This window comes from Plecotus auritus, assembly GCF_963455305.1.
Source record: "Plecotus auritus genome assembly, chromosome: 4".
NCBI lineage: Eukaryota > Metazoa > Chordata > Mammalia > Chiroptera > Vespertilionidae > Plecotus > Plecotus auritus.
The window spans coordinates 177,079,320-177,092,228 of record NC_137775.1 but is presented as its reverse complement, the minus strand read 5'-3'; the positions used below and the strand labels follow the sequence as shown (position 1 = coordinate 177,092,228).

General features: G+C 37.9%; 1 protein-coding gene across 1 annotated transcript in view; it reads right to left on the bottom strand.

The window, feature by feature from the left end:
• The window catches only part of ABCB5 (ATP binding cassette subfamily B member 5), a gene marked incomplete at its 3' end in the record, with an annotated part of 85,970 nt that overhangs the window by 35,898 nt on the left and 37,163 nt on the right, over nt 1-12,909 (bottom strand). The window contains exons 13-17 of the mRNA XM_080665507.1: nt 9,080-9,241; nt 7,163-7,300; nt 4,688-4,831; nt 3,698-3,802; nt 1,100-1,177 (exon numbers count right to left, since the gene is read on the bottom strand). Of these exons, the coding sequence (XP_080521633.1) occupies nt 1,100-1,177; nt 3,698-3,802; nt 4,688-4,831; nt 7,163-7,300; nt 9,080-9,241 (627 nt within the window). The remainder of the gene's footprint in view (nt 1-1,099; nt 1,178-3,697; nt 3,803-4,687; nt 4,832-7,162; nt 7,301-9,079; nt 9,242-12,909) is intronic.

The following is a 12,909-nucleotide window of genomic DNA, read 5'->3' as shown; positions in this document are numbered from 1 at the left end:
GCATTTTGTATCTCCTAGTTCCCTAAGTGCACAAAAGTGAAGGAGTTTTGTTATACAGCAGCCCTTCAAACGCTACTGCTAAAAGTCACAAGATGTAAAATCTGGTTTTGATGACTTGGCTGGAGTGACAGAAACTCTGTTTCTGAAAAGAAATGACCTGGCAGGAAGCTATTTGTTCCTGCACAGTGAGTTCTCGTGACACAAAGTGTGGTGAACAGCTCCCAGTGATTACTGCTTTCAGGGAAACCCAATATACCTCAGCCTCCTGAAAGAATTTTTGAGGTGCCAAACAGAGACATTCCTATCATTTGCCCCCAAGACTCACTTCTCAAGATTATTACTTAATCCACCTAGTTTTATTTATTTCACAAGTGTGATTGATCACCAGTGTTCAGCAGGCCGATCTGCCAGCTAGACTGATGTTATCTGAATTCTGCTTTAAGAAATATGAAGTGATTGTTTCCATGCCTCTGGTTTTATTTATTCATCAGTTTATTTTGTTCATTAGATTCCTTGTTTGTTTAGTTTATGCATATATGCATTACCAGTGGACAGAGACAAAAGGTCGTGAAGGCTTGGGGCAAGGTAGAAACTGGGTGGAGGGGGGCAATGGGAGAGAAAAGGGGTACATCAGTAACACTCCCAACAATAAAGATTTAAAAATAAAAATAAAAAAAGTATGAAGTGAAAAAACTTAAGCTGTGCACATGGGTGAGAACAAGGGAAATTAACTCCTTTTCACATATGTTATTCAAGATATCGTAGCTCTTAACTTTCCTTTTCAGTTTTAATTTGAGCTTCCATTCTGATCCTAGAACACTACATTATACATTAAATAAAGATTTGTCAAGAAATGAGGAGTAGACTTTAAACCCTGCTTTCTATAAGTCGTATTTTTGAATACAATTTTGAACTTGCTTCTTAAAGAAATACACTATAAGAATTCTGACATCAGAAGCCACTTGGAACACAAAAAACATGTTTTTAAATGAGCAAAAGAAAGGTTATGTCAAGAAATTGACTTGAAGAAATACCCAAAGCTAGAATATTTAAAAGCACATTTTAAATAAAATAAGAAAAAAATCAACTAAACACTGACCTGATATAACATGGTTTTAAATGTCAAGTGCCTTAATCTCATGGTCAAAATTTCCCCTGCTCTGCCATAAAAGAATCCCTGGAAAACAAAAAGAAAACCTACATTTATTCTTTTTTTTTTTTTTTTTTTAATAAATCTTTATTGTTCAGATTATTACAGGTGTTCCTCTTTTTTTTCCCCCATAGCTCCCCTCCACCTGATTCCCCACCCCACCCCATGCCCTTACCCCCCACCACTGTCTTCATCCATAGGTGTAAGATTTTTGTCCAATCTCTTCCCGTACCCCTCATGCCCCCTCCCCCCTGAGAATTGTCAGTCCACTCCCTTTCTATGTCCCTGATTCTATTATATTCACCAGTCCATTCTGTTCTTCAGATTTTTTATTCACTTGATTTTTAGATTCACTTGTTGGTAGGTATGTATTTGATGTCATTTTGTTGTTCATAATTTTTATCTTTACCTTTTTCTTCTTCTTCCTCTTCTTAAAGAATACCCTTCAGCATTTCATGTAATCCTGGTTTGGTGGTGGTGAACTCCTTTAGCTTTTTCTTGTCTGTGAAGCTCTTTATCTGACCTTCAACTCTGAATGATAGCTTTGCTGGGTAGAGTAATCTTGGTTGTAGGTTCTTGCTGTTCATCACTTTGAATATTTCTTGCCACTCCCTTCTGGCCTGCATAGTTTCTGCTGAGAAATCAGCTGACAGTCGTATGGGTGCTCCCTTGTAGGTAACTAACCGTTTTTCTCTTGCTGCTTTCAAGATTCTCTCTTTGTCTTTTGCCCTTGGCATTTTAATTATGATGTGTCTTGGTGTGATCCTCTTTGGATTCCTCTTGTATGGGGTTCTGTGTGCTTCCTGAACTTGTAAGTCTATTTCTTTCACCAGGTAGGGAAAGTTTTCTGTCATTATTTCTTCTAATAGGTTTTCAATATTTTGCTCGCTCTCTTCTTCTGGCACCCCAAAAATTTGGATGTTGGTACGCTTAAAGTTGTCCCAGAGGCTCCTTACACTATCTTCATATTTTTGGATTCTTTTTTCTTTTTGTTTTTCTGGTTGGGTGTTTTTTGTTTCCTCAGATTTCAGATCTTTGGTTTGATTCTTGGGGTACGTTGATCTACAGTTGAGTTTCTGTATATTCTTTATTTCAGACAGTGTATGCTTAATTTCTGATTGGTCCTTTTCCATTTTTTTGGCATTCTCATTAAGATCCTTAAAGGTCTCACTAAGTTTCTCAGCGGTTTTTAGAAGATTCTTGAGTAACCTTATAAATGTGGTTCTGAACTCTACATCATCCAGTAGTTTGCTTTCCTCCATTTCTTTCATTTGTGACATGTTTCTTTGTCTCCACATTTTGCTGCTTCCCTGTGTTGATGGAGTGGCTTTGTGTGGTAGGTGACCTATAGGGGCCAGAAGCTCAGCCTCCCCAATCACCTGAGGTGGACGCCTTTGGTATACCCCTTTGTGGGCTGAGTGCAAAGTCTTGGTGTAGTTAAGCCTTGATTGCTATTGGTACACTGGGAGGAATTGACCTCCAGGCCAATTGGCTGTGAGGACCCGCTGCGTCTATAATGGAAGAACTGCTGCGCTGGAGACACGCTTATGGTGCAGGACTTGTTTCAGTGGGGCTTTGGTGCTCACTGAGTCTGCCTCTTGAATGTATCACTTATGGATGTGAGGCGTTGAAATCTGGTGTCTCACACTGACCACTAGGTACACTAGCTTCTGGATCTCTAATGGGGTGCAGGTCAGCTACTGTCTGAGGCCACCCAGCAGGCACTACAGCGAGAACTACAGTTTTCTCCTCTTTGCTTGGGGTTTGGAGGTTTTGGAGCTGTCTGACCCGGGCTGCAAGTTTGCTAGGTTAAGCTGTGATAGGGCAGGTCATTCATATGCTAAAGCCGCTGCTTGGAGCTTGGGTGGGTTTGTAGATTGTGCAGGGCGGGGTCTCAGGGCATCACTAGGCTAGGGCGCGGCAAACAGCGATGGCTGCCAGTAAGCCGGCTCTGTGTCTTTGACCTTGTCCCCGCGTCCAGCGCCCCAGCACAGTAAACAATTATTCCTGCATGCAGCCCTTAAGCAAGCCTCCCTCACTTTCCGAACCCCACGGCAGACAGTCCAGCTTCTCCCCGTAGGAGTTTGGGTCCCCCGCGTCTCCCCAGAAACTGGAGTTCGGAGTAATCAGGAGCTTGTCTCCCTTCAGGTTGAAAAAAGCAGTGCTCCCAGTCGCCTGTCGCCAGCCCGATTTGCGCGCCTCCATACCTCAGCTTTTCAGCGCTTGTGCACCTCTCAATGCTGTTTGCTGTTTCCTTCTATTTGTAGAACTTCCACTCAGCCAGCTTTCCTGTGGTTCTGGGTGATAGACATTTTGTCTTTTAGTTGTAGTTTTGAAATTGTTGTGCGAGGCAGCAGTTTAGGTGTTTACCTATGCCGCCATCTTGGATCCTCCCCTACATTTATTCTTAACTCTTTTCTATTTCTTTGTAACAGTTACTATATTTACTTATTTATATTTTATTTAGTTATTATTTTTATCTCAAATAGAGAAGATAACATAAATAAGCAATCACATTAAAGCTTGTTTAATTCATTGAAATCTTACCTGAATGAAATAACTGACAAAGCAAATAACACCCAAAATGATAAATACCATGGAATAAATTTCTGCGTCACGCTTTAATGTGGTTCTATCATCTTTTTCAAACATCTGAAAAAGAATAGATTTTTAAAAATCAGGTGATTGAAAGAAAATACGAAAGAGAAAAAACTAAAATGTCTATTCATAAGGATTTAAAAAATGAATTTCAACATAGTAAGGTGTACCATTGTTTTATCCTCTATGTTTATTAAATGGGATAAAAGCATAATTTGCTGTTAATTCTCTCACTTAAGCTATGTATTTATAAAATCAGACAAATGAGTCCTCTACCTGTTATTATTTTCACAGTATATTGTCAAAGAAACTATCAGTTTGAATTATTTCCAATAATTTTCAGTAAGTCAGATTTCTTAGTATTCCTCTATTTAGAGCACTACCTGCAATATGAGAACTTTGCACATGTCCCTAGAAATTGTTCCTAAAATTGGTAATTATACATGTATGTATTGGCATCTATGTTGATAAGGAATAACTGTGCAAATCTGGGAGACTGAAAACTTAACATAGCTCTAGTAAAATCCTTGAATCCATCAACTTTCCTAGGTCCCTCAGCACAATCTAAAACTCTTTTTTCCTCTCCCTGATCTAGCTGTTAATAAAAAATGGCCATTGTTCTGAACAGTTGAAAGAAGAGCAGTCGTATTTGTCTATTTTATTGCTTCAATGCTTTGGAATGCTGATACAGCACTGGAGTCAAAATTAGAACACAAAGCAATTTATTTACTGATTGCCCAGTCAACAAGTCCCAGCCAAAAACTTCACAATAGTGGCTGGTTTGTTCCCTGAGAGCATTAGTTAACCTTTCGGTCATGGATCCCACAGTAGAGGGGACCCCAATTTTCCTCTTGCTGGATCAGAGTACAACAGGTCTGTTCTCTCAGGTCACACTTTGTTTATAATTGTTGAAACTATTAGCAAATTAGTTTTACTTACAGTTATGATTTTTGCAAAGATGATGGAAAATATTGGATGAACAGTTCCATTTAGAACAGAAGCCAATGTCCCCAGAACCACAGAAGGCCATTCAGACTTATTTAATTTTAAAATTTTTAATAGTGAAACTTCAGGGAGACCTGTCTATAAATAAAATACCTTGGTTAAAACCCCAGTTTGAGAGCATAATGGAACCTAGAGAAGTTAGCCATCTTTAACAGACTGATAATGTAGAATATCAAATACAATAGGTGAATCAGTAGAAATAATTTTTCTTAGAAAGATTTCGCTGCCCATATTACTGGTGATGACCTCAAAACAAAGGAATTGTGCTTAAAAGTGACTATTTGTGAACTTCTCCTTTTGGCATTTTGCTCAGTTGCTACCATTAAAAAGTACAAATTAACCCACATGTTTTGATAGCTAAGACTCACAGAGGAAATAACATGTATATTTTTCTTTACTCCTATTAAACTGTATGAAATGTTATTCTCAGAGAATAGGAATTCCTTTCTCTTCAGTTTTCTGTTTGGTATAATTCACTAGTAAAGCCACCTGGGCATGGAATTTTCTTTATAAAAAAGGTTTTAACTACAAATTTAATTTCGTTTTAATAGATATAATATTATTCAAGCTATTACATTTTTTTGAGTAGGCTTTGGTACTCAAAGAGTTTGTCCATTCCATCAGAGTTGTAGTATTTGTTTGCAGAAATGTTTTCATCTGATTGCATTATTATTTTAATATCTGCAGTTTCTGTGGTAAGTCATCAATCTAATTCTTAATATTGGTAATTTGTGTCTTCTTTCTAAGTTTTACTTGCTCAGTCAGTCCAAGGGTTTTTCAGTTTATTGCTGTTCTCAAAGAACCAGCTTTGGAATTCACTGATTTTTCTTATTTGTAGTTATTCTTTTCCTTTTAGTTTTTTAAGGGGGAAGTTTATTAGTTTATTAATTTGAGATCTTTTTATATATAATATAGGTGTTTAGTAGTATACATTTCTTAGTATCCTTCTGTGCTTCATTTGAAATTTTCATTTTGTTCAGTTAAAAATACTTTTGAATTTCTCTTTTGATTTCTTCTTTGATCCATGCATTATTTAAAACTGAGTTATTTAACTTACAAGATCCCTATCTACTTTCTGCTCTTGATTTTTATTTAATTCTATTTTGGTCAGGCAATATACTTTGAATTACCTGAATTTTTAAAAGTTTATTGAGACTTGTGTTATAGTTCAGAATATGGCCTATCTTGGTGAATGTTTCAAGTGCATTGGAAAAGAATGTGTATCTTCTATTGATAAGTCTAGACTTTTATAAGTGTCTATTAGGTCAAGTTGGTTGACAGTACTATTAATGCCATTTCTATCTCTATTGAACAACTGTTTATTTGTTCCATCAATATTTAAGAGAGGGGTGTTGAAATCTCTGAATATAATTGCAAATTTATCTATTTCTCTCTTCAGTTCTTGACAAACTGATCTTTTTGCTCTGAAATTTACTTTGACTGCCATTAACATCACAGTCTATCTTCAACTAATATATATCATTTCAGAACCTGAAAATAGAATACTTCCATTTTTTCTTCCTGCTCTTTCTGGCGGCTCACCAAAAACATTCTTGCAGGGTGAGCTCTTTTCTTCATTGTTCTGCCTACAGTTTTCTGAGAGCTAGGTGCCTGTTTTCTCATGTGTTTGAATACCAAGTGCTTTCTCCTGCTCTTCGCTTGGCCAGTAAAGGTGTAACCATGAGGACCAGACAACACGGGCCTATGTTTCAGCCAGATCACTGATGCCTGCACCCTTCTGCACACAGCTTTGTTCACTTGGGCAAGGAGTACTTGTTCTCATGCTTGCTTCCCCACTCCTACCCCCAGGCTCTCCCCTAGTCCAGATCACCCTGCTGTAACCCTCTTTACATCTCATACCACTTAGTACTACTCTCTTCAATTTCCAATTTACCTCACTCATTTCAGCCTCCCTTCTCTTAACATGCCCAGGACGCACTTTGGCCTCAACGCATACTCTGAACATTTTCCTCACTCTCTCTGGTTGTGCCCTGGGATTAGAGGACTAGACCCTGTACATGCTGGTGCTTATCTGTGTCCTGGTAGTGGGGTGGATCTGGGTCTTTATGTGACCCAAATTAATTTTGAACATCACTGATAGTATCTGTACCACAATTCCTGAGCCACTGTTTTAACCACAGTTTGCCTCCGAGGAAAGAAAGAATAATGTAACATTCTCATGAGATTTCTTGTCTGCACAATGGCTTCTGACAAAAGTGCCGGCTTATTTGAGGTCCTCTTTCTGACAGTGTCCCGGTGATGCTAGAGTAAAGTTTGGGAAAGAGTTATGTTTTATAAATTTAATGCTATAGTAACATTTTATCGAAAATGCATTCTAAATATTGTAAGGATTGAATAAAAATTCATTGGAGAACATGTGGGTAAACTTGTTGATAGCTGAACCATTACCTCTTTATGTTGAGTAGATTCCTCAGACTTGTCAGTAAAGTGTGACTTGATGGTATTCATGGAGCACAGAGATGCTGAACTGGTATTTTTTTCAGAATATGCCACTGATTCCATCTGTTCATCAGCTTTTTTAATATCCTTAAATGACGAACATACAGGTTATCATTAGACTAATGCCTTAAAAATTCAAAGAAACTTTATTAAACATCCCTCTAAACAATATTGCCTCTGTTATTGAAAGTGGTATATTCTTATGCAGGTCTTGCTGAAGTTTTCAGGCTTCATAAAGAGCAAGTCCAACTTATACTAAAACCGCCCTCGTTAGTGAGTGACAATGACTTACTGTGCCTTCCCCGCACCCCGTCTCTCCCTAAAGATCTGTATAATTAACTGGAGAAAACAATGCCTTAATCCAAAACAATTATTCCACCAGCAGGGCAGATCTTAGTTAAAGGAGCTTTGTGAGGGAGATGACTCAAAGATAATTTTCTAACATGTAGCTAGGCACTTAAATGTGAGGCTGGTCCTGAGCCTGAGGAAGATCTCAGGAGAATAATACTTTCCAGGCCTGCCTCTGCTGCCCATTCCAAACTGATTAAAAAGCAAAAGTGGTGGGACCAGTTCATAAACCATAAGGAGTTCCACAAATATCAAGTTAAACTTAATGGAACTGTTTAAATCATAGGGCAGGATGAAGTTCTAAACCAGAATGCTCTAAGTCTAGTTTTGTTTTTCTTGCTACTCAGAGAAATGAGACCAGCTTTAATGAAATAAAGGAGCTAGATATTGTCTGCTCATCTGAGTGGTGTGAGTAAATAAATTTGACTTCCCTGAGAAGAGAGGAGAGGAAGGGGATGAGACAGAAATGAGGAGCCGAGTCAGGGTGATTGTGGCCCAGATCAGGGTGGGGAGTGGAGATGAAAGACATAGGTGGATTTAGGTACAAAGGAGAATATACACATGAAAGGCTTCCCAGGGACACTGATTCTTTGACAAGCTTAACAACTGTTAATCAGTCATTTCAAAGTACAATGAACTTTAACCAGTCCTATACTATCCTAACATCTTTAATCAGACATTCCTTTGTGCTATCACTTTCTTTTCCCCCCTATAAATTTCTGTACTAAGAAAGAAATCTTTTATTTGGCTTTTTTCAGGAGATATTTACTTTGTGACAAGTTTAAAGTAACATTTTGACCTCTTCTAATAATAAATTTTTCTAAGAAGGTGCTCTAACAGGACAAAGACAACTTCTTTTCCTGAGAAGGCTGCTAGACAAAATAAGTTTTGGTATCTCTATCTGTTTTTATTTCATTTTCATGTAGAAACTCACTAAATGAGTATTTCTGCAAATAATCATGCATGTTCAAGACAAATAACTACAGCATTAATCTCCATGGTTTGAACTTTTCTGAAAAGTTTCACTGGATAATGCTAATGCTAGTGATCATAATATAATAAAATTTATGTCAATAATAATTCAAAGCACTGTATATGAATGAATCAATTTAGTACTCATAGGAATTCATGAATATGTTACTATTATTTTCCTCATTAGAGATTAGAAAACTAAGGCAAAAAAAAAGTTTAAATAACTTAGTCAAGGTCCTAAAATTATTAAATTGAAGAGTTGGGATTCTGGTTAAAAAAAACCCTGCTGCCGAAACCGGTTTGGCTCAGTGGATAGAGCGTCGGCCTGCGGACTGAAAGGTCTCGGGTTCGATTCCGGTCAAGGGCACGTACCTTGGTTGTGGGCACATCCCCAGTAGGAGGTGTGCAGGAGGCAGCTGATTGATGTTTCTCTCTCATCAATGTTTCTAGCTCTCTATCCCTCTCCTCTCTCTTCCTCTCTGTAAAAAATTAATAAAATATAAAAAAAAACCCTGCTAACATAACATTATGTCACGTAAACATTACCTGTGACATTGCAAGTGAATAATACAAACTTTGTTTTGCCATTAGTTCCGCATGTGTTCCTTTTTCCACCACCACCCCATCTTTTATGGTCACAATCAGATCCGCAGTTCGAATAGTGGAAAGTCGGTGTGCTACCACAATTGTAGTCCGACCTTTGCTTGCCTATAAAACAATAAATACAGAAACAATATAAAATTAATAGAATAACAAACTCTTCAATATTCAAGAAAACTACTTGTCATATATTTTAAATGTCAGAGAATGTTACTTTGGATATAGAAATTTGGAAACACTGATACATAAGGAAGGCCAATGAAAATGAAAATAAGAAGGAAGTCATAAAGTTAATTAGATTCTAAATTGGTGGATTTATAAAACCATGGTATCTTAGAACTAGAAAGGAAACTAAAAACCATTTAATCTGAGTCACCTAACAGCTCTCTGGTTATTAGTAACTACAAGTAACTAAGTAGCCTGACCAGTGTGGCTCAGGGGATTGAGCATCAACCCATGCACCAAGAGTTGACCGGTTCAATGCCTGTCAGGGCACATGCTGCCAGGTTGTGGGCTTGATCCCCTGTAGGGGGTGTGCAGGAAGCAGCTGATCAATGATTCTCTCTCATCATTGATGTTTCTATCTCTCTCTCCCTCTCCCTTCCTCTCTGAAATCAATAAAAATATATTTTAACAAAATTTAAAAAGTAACTAAATAACTTAAACTCACTATTTCTCATTTTCTTCATCTCTAGAATGGGGATATTTCTTAATGAGGTGGGTACAGATTTAAGGTTATATGTTTTTAACTTTTTTACAAGTATCCTATACATATGGAAAAGTACCTGTAAGTGTACAGATCAATGCACTTTCACAAACTGAATCGATCCAGATGTATAGTACCCAGATTAAGGAACAGATCAGCTGAGATTTTCTCAGGCTCTCTTCCAGTCACTGTTGCCCAGCTCACACACACCAATGGTAACCACGATCCTGACTTCTAACAGCATAGATTAGTTTTGATTTCTTTTGTTATTTTTTAAAAATATATTTTACTGATTTTTTACAGAGAGGAAGGGAGAGGGAATAGAGAGTCTGAAACATCGATGAGGGAGAAACATTGATCAGCTGCCTCCTGCACAACCCCTACTGGGGATGTGCCCGCAGTCAAGGTACATGCCCTTGACCGGAATCGAACCTGGGACCCTTCAGTCCGCAGGCCGACGCTCTATCCACTGAGCCAAACTGGTCAAGGCATTTCTTTTGTTATTTTATATAAATGGAAACATAATGTTAAACAAAAACACCCAGTCATAGAAGGTTATATGACTGGGTGTTTTTGTTTAACATTATGTTTTTGAGATTCATCTATTTTGTTGTATATAACTGTGAATCATTCATTCTTATTGCTGAATTCTATTGTGCAAATATACCACAATTTATTTACCCATCCTATGCTGATTGACATTTAGGTAGTTTCAGATTTTTTCCCCATAATAAATAGGTTCTTATACATGTTTATTTGGTGAACATATGTACACAATTCTACTAGTTATATCCTAGAAGAACAAATGAGTCATATGTTTAGCTTTTTAAGGTTCTGCCAAACAGCTTTTCTCAAAGTGGTTGTCCAAATTTATAAACCTCCAAAAGTGCGGAGAGTTTTGGTTACTCCATATTCTCACTAACTCTTAGTAATTTCTGTCTTTGTCTGGTAGACAAGTGCTATCATATTGTGGCTTTTATTTGCATTTCCCTTTTGACTTATAAAGTTGAACAACTTTTTAGTTGGATAGTGACAATTTGGATATTTTCTCCTGTAAATTGTAGACATTTTTGCTCATTTTTTTTTTTTTTTTGGAACTGTCTTTTCCTCATCAGTTTTCAGGATTGTTTATATATTCTATATATGAGTACTTGTCAGATTCTTTGTTTTTACACTTATGTTTTTCCCTCTAAATGGTTGTCTTTTCACTTTCTTAATGGTATTTTTTTTAAAATATATTTTATTGATTTTCACAGAGAGGAAGGGAGAGGGATAGAGAGCCAGAAACATCGATGAGAGAGAAACATCGATCAGCTGCCTCCTGCACACCTCCTACTGGGGATGTGCCCGCAACCAAGGTACATGCCCTTGACCGGAATCAAACCTGGGACCTTTCAGTCCGCAGGCCGACGCTCTATCCACTGAGCCAAACCGGTTTCGGCTTAATGGTATTTTTGATGAATATAATTAAAAAAATTTTAGTGATCAGTTTATGATTTTTTGTGTCCTATTTAAGAAATCTTTACTCCAATGTCATGTGGGTGTTTTTCTATCTTTTACCTTACAATCTTTATCATTTGTGTTTCATATTTAGATCTATACTTCATTGGAAATGAATTGTATGTGATGTCAAGTAGGAATCAATGTACATTTTCCCCATACAGTGGTACCCCTTATTGAAGATTTCACTTTTTATGGTTTCAGTTACCCTGAGTCAACTGTGGTCTACATATATTAAGTGGAAAATTCCAGAAATAAACAGTTCAAAAGACATTTTGAGAGAGACCGCATTCATATTACTTTTATTACAGTACATTGTTGTAACTGTTCTATTTTATTAGTCATTGTTATTAATCTCTCTTACTGTGCCTAATGTAAATTAAACTTTATCCTAAGTATGTATATATCAGGAAAAGCATAGTATATATAGGGCCGAGTACTATCTGCAGTTTCAGACATACACTGGGGGTCTTGGAACATATCCCATGCAGATAAGGGGACTAATGTATGTTAACCAGTTGTCCCAGCAGCATTTTTTAAAAAGACCATCCTTTCTCTGTTGCACTGCAGAGCTGTCTTTGTCATTAAATCAGGTGACCATTATTTGTGTCTGTTTTGGTATTCTGAATACTGTTCTATGTAGTTTGTCTATTATTGCACTAACTAGAGGCCTGATGCACAAAATTCATGCATGGGTAGAGTCCCTAGGCCTGGTCAGCAATCAGGACTGATCTGATTTTGCAATCAGGGGAAATAGCAGGGCAATTGGGGGGGGAGGCTGCTGGCACCCACGTTGGCTGGCCTGGCACCTCCCACTAGCCAGATGGCCCTGCCTCCTGGTCGCCCCCCCCCACCAGTCGCCTCCCTCTGCAGGGCGACTGGCAGGGCAATTGGGGGGCCCCCCCACTGGCACCTGCCTTGGCTGGCCTGGGGCCTGCGGGCAGCTCCTGCGTTGAGCATCTGCCCCCTGGTGGTCAGTGCGCATCATAGCGACTGGTCGTTCCACCAGTCTTCCACCGTTCTGTCAATTTGCATATTAGGCTTTTATTATATAGGATACTACATTGTCTTAGCTACCATAGATTTAAAATAGCCCTTCATATCTATTAATCTAGGTCTTTTAGCTTTATTGCTCCTCTACAAAATTGTCTTGTTATTCTTGAGGTACTATAGCTTTGTAAATGCTTAGCACAATATCTGATACTTTGGGTATATTATAGGCACACTAAAAATTTTCTGGGTACTTAAGAACTGGTAGCTAATATTATTAATACTACTGTACTTATACACTAGTATATGTACAGTATATTATTATGATCTCTGATTGCATAATAATCTGGCCACTCAGTGTATATCCTATATAATAAAAGGCTAATATGCAAATTGTCCTCTTGACCAGGAGTTCGACCAGCAGGTAGGCCAGCCAACTGCCCATGTCCCCTCCCCCTGGCCAGGCTGGCTGAACCCCACTCATGCACAAATTCATGCACTGGGTCTCTAATATATATATATATATGTGTGTGTGTGTGTGTGTGTGTGTGTGTGTGTGTGTGTGTGTGTGTATACACAC